Raw genomic sequence first — 16,313 nt, 5'->3', positions numbered from 1 at the left:
GAAGGACACGGTGCCGAGGCAGAGAGACATCTGAAATAAACTTAACGGGAACAGCTTTGTTTAGCTGTGTGGCCTTTTGCTGCCCTGTAATTCTTTATGTCGATTATAATAGAAAGATCAAATTTCTCATTTTCCTATCTCTCTATCTAGAGAAATGCAAAAACTCTTATGTTTGATCTCCCCGAGCCCTCCTTTCCCATAGCCACTTACGGATAATTTGTCACTGTCACCTCTTTGACGGTGGCCTGCGTGTACGCGTGCGTGTGTCCCGAGGAGCTGCTCTGGTAAATATAAAGGACCCAGTTTCCAAACCCCATCGTGCTGCACATCCCAACAGCACTTAATAAATTGAGTAACCTACTTCTGTCAGTTGCTTCCTTCTCTCCAGGCTTGGCTACTCCTGTTAGGGTTCATTTCAGATTAGCCTGGATGTTACTGGGAACTGAGGGACAGGCTTCCTTCAGAACTTTGCAGACTCAAAGAGACCCAGAATAAGGCATCTCCTGTCCCAAGGAGGTGGGAGAAGGGAATATTGGCCTCGTGGCATTGCTTTTTCTTCCTCGTCAGTGTAGGAACGCTCCAAGGACACGTGGAGGGCTGAGGTGGGAAACCATCACAGCTCCAATGTGGAGCTTCTTCCTCGCAAGCAAGGTGGCATCACAGCCTCGCATTGTGATCCGTGACACACGGAAAATCTTTTCCCTCTTCAGTGCTCCAAGTTCTATGGAAAAGGAATGGCCCCAGAAATGGGGAGCGCCATATGCCATGCGTTCCTCCAGTGCTACGGTCCCTACAACACTCAGCACCCACAAACACGGGCAGGATAGGGGCACACAAAAGACATTCACTAAAGCTCCTTCTGCTGGGCACCCAGCTCTTGGCTACCTCAGGTTTTAGCTCATAGTGGGCCTCTCTGAAGAACAACGTGCAATAATCCATGCACACTTTTATTTTTAATCTTTAGCTGGTACTTTGTGAGGTTGAACAAAGACACAGACGCGTTCAGGATTCTACCAAGGCTGCATCTGTCTCCGGATGAAAGGATCCTGACATCAAACCGACTGCAGCTGGGCTGGAAAAAGTTTTAAATCACTGCGATCAACACGAGTTTTGCACCAAAGTACAAATACGAATACCATGATTTCCTCTGGGTGACAGGCAAATCCTGTTATTCTCCTTATGAATGGGCCTCATTAAGTGAAAAAAAAATTGTTGGTGCAACCTGTTCCCTTTTAAATTAAACATATTAAAGTTGATAGATACCCCTAATTCTCTGCTCAGCCTTTTATGCATTGCAATAACACTGCTCCCATTGTTACAGAAAGTCTTGAGTTTGCATAAGCTGCTTTTCATTTCCCTGGCAGCTGCAGATCATTCTTGGTGACAAAATTAAGAACGGTTTCTTTCAAGAATCCACCAGATCTGTCCTCCTTTTTCCTCCCTGCACCTACAAGTTAAAAAGAAAACAACAAAAACAAAACCTTACCAATGAGCATTAAATCCTATCAAATCAGGCTGGAAGGTCACCTCATCCATCCCTCTGCCCCGAGGCAAAAATCAGCTCTTCTAAAACCAGCCCTGACAGATGCTCAGCTGACTCTAAAAAACACCCATTGATGATTTCACAGCCTGTTCCTTGGCTCACCTTGTGCCCACCAGGTTGACCTAAATGTCCTTTGCCACGGGCCAAGTCCCTCATTGCTTGTCCTGCCCATGACGGATACAAGGAAGACTCCTGCCCCTTGCGGAAGAGGATTTCTTCTGTCTTTGAAGCAGCCTTTTGCAGCGCTCCAAACCAAGCCAGTCGGACGTGCAGCGATCTGCCTGCCCTCTGCCCCTTCCCAGACTTCAGAAAAAGTCCTATTATCTGAAAGCCAGTGAGAAATAAGACATGAAACCTCACAGCCAGTTCAGAGCCTTCCAGCAGCACCTAGTATCAGTATTTTTTATGTAACGAAGCACTAAACCTGGTAGGTTTTTGGACTTCTGTAGTTAAGTCGACTCCTTGTACAGGACGTGGTGGTGCCAGCACCTAGCCCGGTGCATGCAGCTGGTGTCTGGGCACAGGGGAACCATCCAGGCCAAGCTCCCGCAGTAAGCAGAGGTTATCGCGGTGCCTGGGTCTGAAAACCCCCCAGGCCCCAGGCACGGCACATCTCAGAGGGCAAGGCAAGGGGCAGAGCAGGGCCCTCGATGGGGGAAGCAGATTTTGGTGTGCAGGGAAGGCCCCACCTGGGCACCGACACGCTGATCTGATCCCTGTTGTTCTGCATGATACCAGCTGCTTTTCCAGACGCATGGAAGGAAAGCCCTGACGAACAGGATAGTAAATGAACGTTAAGGACGTTACTCCAGAGCTCCCAGCTGTTACGCACTCACTGTGAGCACTGAAAGGTATCTTGTTAAAGATGTAATACGATGTCAGCACTAACAGCTTCCTCTTGCTTTTCTTTCTAAGTGCCCAATCCTACAGAGCTTTATGAATACAGGCTGAAATCTCAAAATGGAAAGGCCGACTAAATCCCACTTAAACTTTCACAAAGGGGATTAACTGGGACTCACCCGCTGCTTCCACGGCCGCTGGCTTTCCGCAGGCAGGGCGATGCTCCCGCACGTCCCTTTGGCCACGGCGGCCGGCTGGAGTCCGGCGCTCAGCCCGCGGAGGGGGCAGCGAGCTGAGGACAGCCGCTGAGGGCAGCAAACCTCGCTCGTGCCGGGCTGCAACGTGCTTGAGCAAAGGCAAAAGCATCCCGTGGAGGTACTGCACGTTTACTTGTGCTTTGTAACAGCTAAAACTACAGGAATTGTAGCCAGATCTCCTTTCCAAGGGAGACCAAAACTAACTTTATAAACGTTTCCATACACAGAGAAACATCCCATGCAAGTAACAACAAGTCGGTCCGCAACACCACACGAGGCAAACCGAGCATACAAAGGGAGCCTCTGCTTACAGAAAGCACACAGGGCCTTGGCCCAAGGGAAGCGTGCCGGCTCAAAAATCCACACCCAGAGCTAAGGAAACGTCCCACCTAACAGCTGAAAAGTAAAATGTTACGGTTCTATTCCACATACGGCTTAAGAGGAATAAAACTTGTATGTACTGTCATGAGCCTATGTGTAAGAAATGGGGTGCATGGGGGAGAAAGTTTTTTGTTTTCTTTTTAAAGATAAAAAGCATGTATATATGAGTTTATTACCCACTTGCAAATAAATTCCTATGCATTTAATTTCACCCATCTGTAACAAAATGCCAAATGGAAGAACACAGAACGCAACAGACAAATTATTTCATATTTTCTAGAGAGGATAAAGTCATTAAATGGGTTCATTTGTACATTTATTGGACTAAGAGTTGGTGTAGATAATGTTGATCTCTGCAGACTAATAATGATGCACGCACACAACGAATGGCTCTGAGGCCAGAAGTAGATCCACAGTGTACGACAATATTGCATCAACAGTTCTTCCACAGAATGCCTCTATTTCCAGTATTAAAATACAGAGAAGAGTGACTTTTTTATTTATTGTGGTGAGGTAAACATTTCTTCCTGCGAAGCACTGCACTTCTAAACACCTTCGCTAGAACTGCTAACGATACCCTTCTCCTTCATTCAGTCATAAGTACATACCTAGTGGCATATTTATTGCTGTTCTAATGGTCAGACATTTTTGCCTTGAGCAATATGTAGAGAAAGGAATGGAGAAGAAAAAAACACCCTATACTAACTGAAGATAGCAACCTATCTACACTGTTTGTGTGAAGAGGCAGAGATCAGTGCAGATAATTCATTTTGATAGTTTTAATGGGAATGCCAAGAAAAATTTATTTACATTTTTCTAAGTAGAACATAGTATTGATTGGAGCTGCTCAAAAAATCACAATTAAGAATTTATTAGACAAATTTTTACCTCTCTGCCCATTTACAAAGTCTTCAAGACCAGATCACTATATTCACTCCTTTGTACTCTGTTCAATTTATTGATGAATTTCATGCAGTTCCTGTGCTGAGTGAGATTTGTACTGATTTCTTTAGTTACATGAGCCATTTGGTATTGTCTTCTGTTCCCTGAATGAATGATTCATGTAACTAACAGCTTGAATTTTGACTGTTACAAAGGCATATATAACCAAAATAAATCTTAGTCAATATCTGACTACTGAAACTTTTTTTTTCTTGTACATATTTTTGCTGATGTCTTAGAAATAAAATATTTTAAAATTTGAAAAGTTAATTTGGATTTTATTCTCAATAAATAATTCAAAGTTGTTTTTTTTTTTTTTTTTTTTTTTTTGACGATATATCAACTGAAGAGTACTCCATGATCCCACAGAAGACTGGTTAAGGTTCTCATCTTTAAAACCTCACTGCAGTGGCATACTTATGAAAGAGGTTATTCTGAAAAGTTAGCAGCCATTTCCTGCCCAACAGGAACATTCTCCTAGAGCTTTCTGTATGACATGGTTACACCTAGAAATACTGCACTTCATTTCTGAAAAATAGAAAATAAATCACATTTCACCTGTTTATAGGTAAAGTATAAGAGTGGAAGGTCCTTTCACTAACAACTGCTCAATCTCTTTTCCTATTATGAGGTATACTTTTGCATCTACAAAAGAAAATCATCTTAAGGCAAAGTGTGTGCTTTCTAAAAAAAACTTTCATTTGAATAAAAATAGATATTGTAAGCACAATTTTTTTACATTATTGTAAAAATTCATAAAAATATAAACCCATTATTAGTTTGCTGACTCTACAATATAAAAAATTAATGATAGTATTGTGAAACAGGTGAACTATGTGTTTGATTAAAGAACAATCCTGTTGATAGAAGTCAGTTATTAATTATTGTATCTTATCATGAGTTTATCAGTGGCAATTTTGGAGGAAAAGCAGAAAAACAGCTTTATGAAACTAAGTATTACTTAATAAGACTCTCAATAACAAAATTACCCGACCGAGATAAAGACATACTTTTCAAGAAAGTAGCTGCAAAATTTCCAAAGCCTAATTTGCCAGCCTATAGCCCAAGTTTGCCATGTGTCACAAAGTCCCCCAGACACTGATGACTGGTTAGGAAAAGTCCACTAATCCTCTCTGAAATGGCAGGAATGACATCTTGTAAAACACAGACACTTTCCATGAGAATAACTTCAAGGAGTTATTTTTTGGCCACACTGGCCACTGCCTTCTTCGCTGCATCTTCAAGGTCATTTGCAGACGTGATGGGGAGTCCACTCTCATTCAGAATGCGCTGGGCTTCATGAACATTTGTTCCTAATAAAGAACATTGACTATAATTAGTAACGTTAATGAATAAATGAGCATTTTCTACTAAATCACTAGATTTAGTGGGGTTGATGCTTCAACCTGCACATCATTTCAACAACAGATTCAATGATTGGTTTAGACTGAGCTGAGAGGAAGGAACTCTGAATTTCAATGACAATTTTGACAGACAATGCAATCTGGTAATAGCACTTGCATCTACAAGAGGGGCTTGTGAAGATTAGAGGGTCAATCCAACGTCGGTAGGGACATCCAGCAAGAGCAGTGGATAATGGATTAAGTATAAGGCCTTTAAGACACTCAGAATTTCACAGCAGACTCCTTTTTTACATTTATTCAAGTTTAAAGGACTACGTATCGACAAACACCTAGCAGTGTAGGCTGCTGATGAGAGGCAGAGAAAACAACACTTCTGGAGGAACTGAGGTCCAAAACTCACATGCATCCACAGGAGAAGAAAAAAGAATGGCCAAAGAGGATTCAGTCAGATTTCCCATTTACTCTAGCTCTTTTTTTTTTTTTTTTTTTAAACAAATTAAAAAGGGAAACCTGAATTCTCCAGAACTTTCTCCAGCAAAGCCATCAGGTTTGCTCACTGATATGTCTTGCACAACAGAAGAACTTTGAATCAGATATCTCACTGAGCAAGGGGAATGCACACTTTGGGATCACATCACCTCTCCCATGCACAAGACTCTGAGCTGATCCTCTGTAGGATCATTTCTACTCACTCCTGCAGATCAAGTTTCTTGTTCATTTGCCATGTCAAAATGCTTAATTACTTTATAATTCCTAGACCTAGCAAAATGAATTTTAATTATATTTGGAACTACACACTAATTATACCTTTAATTATTAACAAAGCAAGAAGTATACTCTGTATTGTGCAACTTCCAGAATGCTCAATTTAAAGGGTGAATTTTTAAAGGGTGAATTTGTTATTTTATTTTTTAATTTTATTTGTCAGACATTTTATAATGTCTGAAATTATACAGCAGAAATAGAGAAATTCAGAAGTCTGTATCAACAGGGTGCTCAAGTCAGGATTCCCACTATCGGCACTGAAAAAGACCGAAGACATCTCTGTAGCAGTAGGTCCCAGTAGTAATGGGGACAATAAATGGAGACAGGGAACATTTTTTTTCTTGGAATTTTTCCCATACAGAAAAATATTGTGCTGTTTGTGACAGCCAAATGTTTAAACTTAACTTCTGCTCTTCACTAAGTGGCCAATATTAATTTACTATCAGGTCTGAATGGGAACAATACATTGGCTCTATTCTGTGCCACACTGATTGCTCTGCACACCACTTGTCTACCAGGCATTACAAAATCAGTAGAAAACACTTCTCTGAAAAGGGAGAGAGGAGTTTATGCAGATGAATGAAAACATGAAGGCTGAGAAAATTTTATTGCTGTCAAAAGACTGAGGTTACTTACTGTATTTAATAAATAAAATATTGTTTTATAGGCCAGGCATACTACTAAACATTTTTGAGCATTTCCTTTGCAGCAATCTTTTATATATATATATATATATATATATATATATATATAAGCTTTTTATCATATTGTGATAAGTATTTTAGATATATGGAGCATGTAGCAATTGTAATGAGATCCTGCTGAAAGCAGAGGTAAGAGTTTTAAAATTATATGTTCAGAAAATACCGGAAACATTTAAGAATCCACAAAAGGCATTATCTTATTGCAGCAGATGTTAAAATAAACAAATAAATAATCCCACTATTCTGACATTAACCTCTTGCCACTGGATGGTGTCAGAGAACTGTAAACAGAATCCAAACACAGGCTATGGAAATAACCTGCCCTGCACCTGCACGGAAATGGACAAATGGTGAAAATTCACAAGACTGAAGGCTTTGGGGCTTCTGTTGTCGTTGGTGTTTTTTTTTTTTCTTGTTGTCATTTGTTTTTGTTGTTTGTTTTTTAACTTGTCTCCTATTAGGAGAATGCCATTTTGATGAAAGTTTTTTTTTTTCCTTCTGACAAGTATTACCATCAATGACACTCCAAAGAAAAACAGGAAAGCTGTAATTTTATCAGCATATGCTGTCAGGCTTTATATTTTAAATATTCTCCTTTGGAAATTCGGGTTCTGAAACAAGCCTCTCTGTTTGTGTACATTGGATGTGTCACATTTACACCTCTTTTGCCTTGAAATCTCTGCTATCACTAGCAAAGCAAATCTATTCAACTCGTTACCTAAAAATCCTTGAAATCCTTGTAATAGATTTTACATCCAAGCATGTTTCTACAAATCGTAGGATTCTACCAGCACGCACTGTAACAAATGAGTCAAGAGGACTGCATAGGTCGATCGAAAACAACAAAAAAATCCACCCCCAGTAATACTCCAACAGGATTTTGGTGATGTTCATTATTCACCTGCACTGTCATAGACATTAGGAGCAGGCTGCGTCACCACTGCTTGGGGATGATGGCTGGCGAGGATGCAAGATTCTGCAATGCCATCTCTAGTGATAAGCTTTAAGTGATGATCTTTACCTAGGGAACGTGAAGTTTTGGTGGCTTACACATCTTGTACCTGTTGGCTATACAGTCAAGGAAAAAATAAAACCACAACACTTTCATTGACTGCTTACAACAGACAATTAAATTCTTTCTATTCTGCCCAACCAATTTGCCTTTCCTATCTTAACTTTTCCCAAGGTTTATTTAAATATTTTCCTCTGCTTCGTGTTTACATCCTAGAGTGGGAGAGACTCGATAGCACATTTACACTTGTGCTGAATGTTTAAATTCAGAACGCTTGATGGGATGGATACAAAAGTACTAAGTATGACCTTGCAATACCCCATTCTTCATTCTTGATAAGCAATCTGGGATAATAAAATCAGACATCCATACTGAACTGTACTTGTGCTGACAAGCCAATGAGAGCAAGATACACAAACTGAAGCAAAATTTCACTTGTGTATGGAAGATTTCTGAAAAAAAATAAAATCATTAGATGCTGAAGAACCCAGAAGGTCATGAATCACATGGCTAAATATAACACAACATTTCTAAATATAAGGCAACATTTTGCATTCAGGCATTTGAATAGAAAACAGTTTGCTTCTAACTGTGTTTCGACGTATTAAGTAGTTCTAAATCCTCCCAATTCTTCTTGTCCTATGAACCAGAGAAACAAACAATTCTTTTGCAGAGCGAGAAAGAAGAAAATTTCCAACATAGGAAGAAGACATCTAATTCACAATTCTTTTTTATTCTTTCATATTTTCATCTAACACTGAGCTACATAAACGCAAAACAAGCTTTGGCTTCCATTCAGCACTGCTAGCTAGTTCTTGCAAAACTTAATTGAAATACATTACATTTTAAAGGAAAAAAAAATCCTGCATAAAAACAGCAGAAGTGAGTTTTCGACATCTGTAGAAGATAAAACTTGGAATATGTAGTTTCTCCATTTGTCCATAAGCCTTTCAAACAACAATAATCCTGCGTCTCAGCTGCTGAGTTCTTTACCGATAAGGCAAGTAAATACATGTAATTATAAAGTTACCATTTTCAAAGAGAAGAGTAATCCTTTCTTTATCCACTGGTAAAACAGCTTGTAATTATTATACAACTGAGAACAAAGATTTGTCCACAGAATCCTGCTAAATCAAGGCAGATTTGACTGATTAAAACTCTAGTCATCGAGACACTTGTAATACAGTACAGACTCTTTGCCTGAATGCAAAGTGCAGGTCACAAATCTGTTAGATTTATGGGAATAATCATGAACCTTTCGTTAGAAGAACGGAAATCCAAAAAAGTGCCTGTCCCTTTTTCTTCTTTTGAAGTATAAAATGTTATCAGTGATGTTTTAAAAAGTCTTAGGTAGTCTTATTTCTTCCACAGTCCTCATTATTAATTCAAAATCATTACATATTTGGATAACCTAGTAGAAGTTCAAAGAAGAACAAGGAAGATGATTAAGGAACCAGAGGGATTGATTTCTGAGGAAAGATTAAAAGAACCAAATACATATATTGCATATATCGGGTGATTAAGGAGGCAGAGAAGGCAGAAGCTACAAGCTAACAGTTTCTAAGTACAACATCTGAAGGCTGTAAACATCAGAGGTCATCGTTTAGAATGAATTAACAGGTAACACCAGGACTAACAGAAGGAATTAAAATTACCTCCGTTATCTCTTGAATCACTAAGCAAGTCTAGGAAAAGCATCATCACAAACCTGGCGAAGAGCATGCTATCTTGGGAAGATGGTCAAAGATGGTCAAGCATCAGAAGATGCTTGTATTAAAACACGTGTTTGACTTTCTGAAGACTTAGTTTTGACCTCTGTGCATAAGCAGCGCATGGCTCTCATAAAGGTCACCGGCAGAAGGGGAATGGGCACCACGCAGTCGCCTCCACGAGGCTTCGCGCAACCCTGAGCCAGAAGCTCTCCCGCTCCACGCCTCTTCCAGAAAAACCCAACATGCAGTAGCTAACACAATTAGGACTTTGCTAATTCAGCCCAGGGACTGCTTTGTCTCTTGCAATCTCCCAGAAGTCACAAAAAAAAAAATAAATCACCCTGGCTTGTGTACAATCGTGGAACATGTACCAGAGAAAGACCAAAGGCAGACACAGCGGACTGCAGTTTAAAACAAGCGAGTTAATTCTTCTGTTTCTCTTACGTTGTTTTCAACCATTGCATTAGAAAACACTTTGAGCTATCAGGTTTAGAAGGAGAACTCATGACTTTTCCAATATCTTCACTTATAAAATGACAGCTATAATAGACAGTTACTCTGCACTTCTGATAAACTTTTTCCAGCTACAGAAGACAGACAGGAAAAGTTTTTTTTTGCCATGACAAAAAGCTAAGCAACATTGCCTAGAGCTGATAAACAATGAGATTTTATATTGTAAAACTTCCCTGCTGGTAGCCAACATCCATCAGTCTCTCCTTCACCCGTTCCAAACTATCCAGTTAGTCTCTTATGGTGTTCAGAGGTGCTTCATCACCTAAAGAAAATCTTCACCATTGGTTTTAAAATCCATTTTATTTAAATTTTCCTGTGCTTACTACAGCAAAAGGCTACCCATGATAAACCAAGAATATTTTTATGCCCTCTGAAAATTATTAAAGCCTTGCAGGGAAATGCACCGTGGATCTTTGACAGGACCGAACTGCATGTCAGGCTGTGCTACGTGTCTATCTTCATCAAGAAAAGCCAAAGAAGCACCCCCCTAAACAAAGGGCTTCACGGTGAGCCTGCCTCGTAAGTTTATTTTTTGAATAAGAGAAAGTCTGGGGTATTCAGAACCCTATATTTTTTTAAACCTCTTTTAGTATGAAAAAACACACTATTGTTTATTATCTCTAATCCATAAAAAGGATGCATTTCCTCCATTCACCACCAGTGCGGAGTGAAAGGGTATTTTATACCTTTTACCCACTCAGTGACAGAAGAATCTGCCTTCCTCCTTCAGGACACTTTTCAGAAATGACAGAACTCTCTGCCCACCGCCGTTGTGGTAAGGAACGGAAGAGGAGCCAGTAACCACCAAGGAGTGCTCTTCCTCTCCTCTTCATTTCTCTTTTGTTTCCAATTTAACAACTCTGGGTGTCCTATAAAATTATTCCATACCATTACCAAATCTTCTGTTTTTAATGGATTTTAGCTGGATCAGATACTTGGACAGAAGAATGCATTACAGTAAGTTCTCTCAGAAATAACATTTTCAAACTTTTTCTTTTAATTATATTGAAGTAAATTTAAGAAAACTCTTTGTTGCTACAGGTTTAGCAATAATAGAATTGCATTCAGTAAAAATCACATGAAAAAGAAATATCTTCCAGTGAATAGAAACTTGCATCAAAATCATTTCTATTTGCATTGCAAATGTTACAAGCAAAACCATAATGCTTTCACTGCAAAATTACATCACTTCAAATACCACCTGGGACCAGGGATGCAGAAATATGCAAAGAAAGAGTTTATTGTCTTCAAGTCATTACGGATGAAGAATTGAACACATTTGTATCGTGCCGTACTAGCCTATCTTGAGCTTAGCGACCACCAAAAGCCAAAAGGGATTACTGTGCACCTGAGGGAAGATTTTGTCAGAAAGCACTAGCACTCACCTTCCAGTCTGACCACCAGAGGCACTTTCAGCTCAAGCTCTCGGCAAGCTTTGGTAATACCGTTGGCAATAATGGCACAGTTCACGATACCACCAAAAATGTTTACAAGTATTGCTTCAACCTGTAGGAAAGAAACAGAGCGGGAAATTTTTAATATATATTTTACTAAACATAGGTAAGATATGCAAAGCAGGGTAAAAACGTCCCTCTGTTAGACAGGGCGTCATTTACAGACTGCTCGAAGCTTCACATCTAGAGCTTGGAGAACTTGATTCCGAGTGTACTGCTTCTGTAACATGCAGCAGTGATTAACTGCCTTGGTCGAAATTGGAATGGCAATTTATGTCATAGAAACATTACAGAGAAAAGTGGAATTTCTACTTTTTAGTAAAAATAAAAACAGATTAAACAATCTACATTTTAGACTTTTTTCTTTTCATGTATTGAATCTTCAGAGGCTGGAGCTCAGAAAACACTGTTTGGATGTGTGTGTATGCACATGCAATGAAGTATTCACATACACTTCACAAAACAATTTGGATGCTCGCTTTATTATAAGCAGTGCAAAGGAAGTGGTAATATAGTTGCCTTGACTCGATAAGGAGGAGTAAAATTAATTAATTCTAATTAATAAGGGAAGGCATGTAATGAAGAGCGTTCATTAATACAGATTAATTGATAACAACCTTGAAAAACCGTTATTCATCAGTATATTGAAACTGAAATTCCTGCACCCGATTCACAACTAAATTATACTTCACAGGATACAACACTCTGGGTCCTCAGCTCGAAAGGATCACTTGATTTCTGTGAAATCAAATACAGTGATAGTAAAATCTAGCAATAACAGCAGTAACCTTTGTGTTGTTACAGAATCCTTACCTGTGAAGAAGCTACCAGTGGTGAAACCTTACAAGGCCCCTTCTCTGCCTTGCTCCAACTACTTGGGCACACGCAAACACTCTCAGTGTTAGAAGGTAAAACATACAAAAAGGGAAAATAGAGCCCCTTCAAACTCTCATGCCATTAACCCTTATGGTAGGGAGATACCTATGCAAAGTGCTTGGATGTTAAAATGTACTAGTGATGCACTCTAGCAGCAGGACAAGCCCAGACACTGCTTTGCCCTTTCTAATACACGCTCCTAATTCAGGGACATTGCACCAGGCACGTGACAGATCAACTTAACCAAGGGTGTTTACATTATTAGAGATAAGGAGGAGGATTTTATGCTCAGTACAGATATTTTAATTCCTAATGCAGACATTCTCATTTAAGGATCTTCTTTTCAGCTTTCAAGCTGAATTCTAATCAGGCCCTCTAATCCATTGGCAGCAAAAGGAAAAAAATGTTGAAGGAAATTAGATGCAGCTTGGATAATTGATGTTTGTATGCTTGGCTTTAATAAAAATACACTGTTAAATTAGAGAGGAGTCTAAAAGGATTCAATCAATAAGAAACTGAATCAGGTACAGAATTCAATCTTGGGTTTTATTGTAATCTTCCAAATAAGCCAACAGATCAGCCCAAATGATGCTGAGATTCACCTTAACTCCTCGGAAATTCATGAACATTGTTTATATGTGCTTCTGCAGCCTGACTGGATCTTGCATTTCTAGTTGAAAGAACTTTAACATTCAGACCCAGCAGATGGATGAAAAGGTTTTCAGTATTTCATGTGCACAGAGAATGCATGATCTCTGTGTCATTCAAGTCTGTAAGAAAAATAAACCTCCCATTGCGTATCAGAATTCTTACGCATTGGCATTCTCAGTATCTAATGCATATGCAACATGAGATTTATATTAAGAGGGCAAACAGTTCGGTACAGGACAGGTTACTTGGTAGCATTATTACTCTAATTACCACTTCTATCCAATACTATATACCTTACAAAATTACTTTGTATTTCAGCAACATTATTAAGGAAATTCAAGTATATCCACAAGTTGGGCTCTTTCCATCCACCAAAACAATTGACAGATGTGATATCACCCTCAGATGTACTCGCAATTGATTATGGACTCCTCTGGAGAAATAAGGGAACCCACAATAGCATTAAGACATCACCATCAGTGGTGGTAACAACCCACAGTCTGCCCGGTCCAAGCACCAGGGCTGGAAAGCAAGAGTGATGGAAATTTTACGCAGATCTGTTTCCATATAAAATCATTATTGCCTTATTAATAACAATTTTAATTTGTAGCAACTTACTTTATGTTAAAGTAAGCCTTAGCAAGGTTTGACAAAGCCTGCAATTCTACCTGGCACCAAAAATAAAAAAAAATACCCCATATAAATATATTTCTGTATTAATTGAAGTAATTGTGATAAGAGATTGCTGTTAGGCTTGTTGTGGATCACTGACATAATCCACGAGGCTGCCGGTTGAAAGCAATTAAGGGCATTGCAGGTGCAGCAGAAGCACAGCTTCACATACCTGCCTGCACTTGAAAAATGCACTTAGTGTATTTTATTATTATTATTCTAAAATGTTCCTAGGCCTTAACAAAATGCACAATGACATCAGGTCACTGTACACTTCAGGATGACTCCAGGCAGCACCTATAAAGCACTCCACCTTTCCTAAAGCCCATTTAGAAATCTATACACAGGCCGTCTCGCTGTCTGCAGCTCTGCACTCCAGTCTGCTGAACATCCTTCTGCACTAACACCACACATCTATATGCAAAAATAGAGAGGACAAAACCTTGACACTTGCAGGTTGTTCTTGCTCTTTCGTTTTCCACCTTTGTTACCGCCACAGAACAACTAGAACAGACTTTGGAGAACAACGCACTGCAGCGCTGAGCGATGGCAGAAGTTTCATATCTGGTGAAACTCAGAATTTCACATAAAACACAACTGCAAACTAACCTGAGGTCTGATAATTGCTTTAAGACAGTCCAAGCATGGGCAGCCACCAAAGAGGGAAGCCTTGCTCAGAGTAGCACCCCCGACGGATGCCCACCGAGCCCACCAACAGACAGCACCAGGCCGAGGCGAGGGAGAGCCCTCGACAGCTGTTAGGGCCTGGGATGGAGTGGGAATAACCTTCCCTGCTAACACAGGCTCACGTCAGCTTATGCCAGTTGTGAAATCTTTTCCTCAGCTGTTGCTTTTCAGGATCAGAATAGGCACGCAAAAAATGCATGGGCAAAACCTCAGCTAGAGACCTGTCCAACCCCCAAATCACCAAGACCATGATTTTACAGCACAGATCTCTTCTGAATATTAGTGAAAATGTATATTGGAACGTAAGTTGTTGGTTTTTTAAATGTATTTTACCATAAAACAAAATATTTCACGATGTCCAACAGAGAAAGCTCAAAAATGTAATTATTCTAATATTCAAATCCCCTAAAACCAGATTTCTGTTAGTGTACTTTTTTTATGAGAATGTCTCATAGAAAAAACACAAAACATCATCGAAACTGATGACAGCACGAAAGGTTTGCAACAGTTTTCCATCTATTAGCAGCGTCAGACACGTCTTAGTGACTTTGTATGCATCTTTTTCCCTTATATGCACACAGAGATGCATGAATACCAGGAACTATAAATATTATTATAAAATCACCAATATAATCTGACCTTGCTGTAAATTGTTGCTCTGAAGCTCAATCCATTTATTTTAGTTGAAAAGAAGCTATTCAGCAACTGTCAGTAAAATCACATCTGCAGCAAATTAAAAGCTACACGAGGAAATCGCTTGCTTACAGTTTGCTTTGACTGAAATCTGAAAAAAAACACCTTGACATCTCAAGCTAACTAAATTCAGGTTTTGACCACTCCCAACTCTTTCATCAGCTAAAAATGTACCCAGACACTATGAAACAGCCTAAATTTGTCAAGATTTCTTCTCCAGGATGGCACGGGTCACATCTACTTTGAAGCAGTTGCTTCGCATGCTACAGTTGGCAAACATGCTCTTGCCTGAAGGCTCCTAGTGCTCTCTGAGGTTAAAACATGCATCATATCTCCCAGTCCTTCTGGTCAGCAGGGTCTAATTTTATGTCCTCAAAAATACATTTATTTTTTTACCAAACTAATCTGTGAAGTTGCCAGAAAACAAAAAAGAAAAGCAAGCCTGCAGCATACTACCAGGCAATACTGAGACAAATAAAACAAAGCCATGAATAAAATGGGATGTGAGTTTCTTCATTTCCAATCTAGTAAGCTGTATTTAATCCTTCTTATTTTTCCACTGGCCTTTATTATTCATTTATTCACACCTTACAGCATTTGTTTCAATGTGAGAGAAGCAGATTACCTGCAACTTTCAATACCACGCAACAAAAACCAGATGCCATAAATCTGCATCCTTACTCCACCCTTCTGCTCCAACTGATAAGTCAGACAGAAACATTTTTAAATGTCCCTGTATTACTATAAATTGGACTGCAGGTCAAATATAGCTTTTTATTATCCAGTTTTGAAATCTTACTATAATCCACTAGCTTTTTATATAAGGCTACATTTATGGTTCATTTGCAAATAAAGATTAAATCTACTGTATCAGAGTGGGAGAAAGAGCCACAAATACAGAAACAATTGCTTAAAATCTCCACTAGAGGACAGTGCAACTCAATGTGGAAAGGGAATATAAAAATCCCCCTTGAGAGAAGAGCAGGGTTATTTTTTTTCTGCTTAAAGTCAAACCATCTTATTTTACTTTATAAAATGAGAAGCAAAATAGTATTTTGCATCTTTGGGATGGAACTTTTACAGTCTGGAGGTGATAAAATTAAGAAGGATGAGTCATCTAGAAGCAATGCGAGAACGCTTGCAGTCAAAAAATATGAATACCATGCAATTTTGAACGTTTTTGACTATTTTAAAATGGGCCAGGGTTTAAAATTCATTAGTAATGTGCCATAATATCACAGGAGGAC

General features: G+C 39.2%; 1 protein-coding gene across 1 annotated transcript in view; it reads right to left on the bottom strand.

Annotated features, from left to right (window-relative positions):
- Positions 1–3,320: 3,320 nt before the first annotated feature.
- Positions 3,321–16,313, bottom strand: part of SUCLG2 (succinate-CoA ligase GDP-forming subunit beta) — a 114,184-nt gene continuing 101,191 nt past the window's right edge. The window contains exons 10-11 of the mRNA XM_080605929.1: positions 11,419–11,539; positions 3,321–5,276 (exon numbers count right to left, since the gene is read on the bottom strand). Coding sequence (XP_080462055.1) covers positions 5,161–5,276; positions 11,419–11,539 — 237 coding nt within the window. The 3' untranslated portion in view covers positions 3,321–5,160. The remainder of the gene's footprint in view (positions 5,277–11,418; positions 11,540–16,313) is intronic.

This window comes from Anser brachyrhynchus (genome assembly GCF_964034855.1).
Source record: "Anser brachyrhynchus genome assembly, chromosome: 10".
NCBI classification, from domain to species: Eukaryota; Metazoa; Chordata; class Aves; order Anseriformes; family Anatidae; genus Anser; species Anser brachyrhynchus.
Note: the sequence above shows the minus strand (reverse complement) of the source record. Positions and strands in the feature narration are given on the sequence as shown.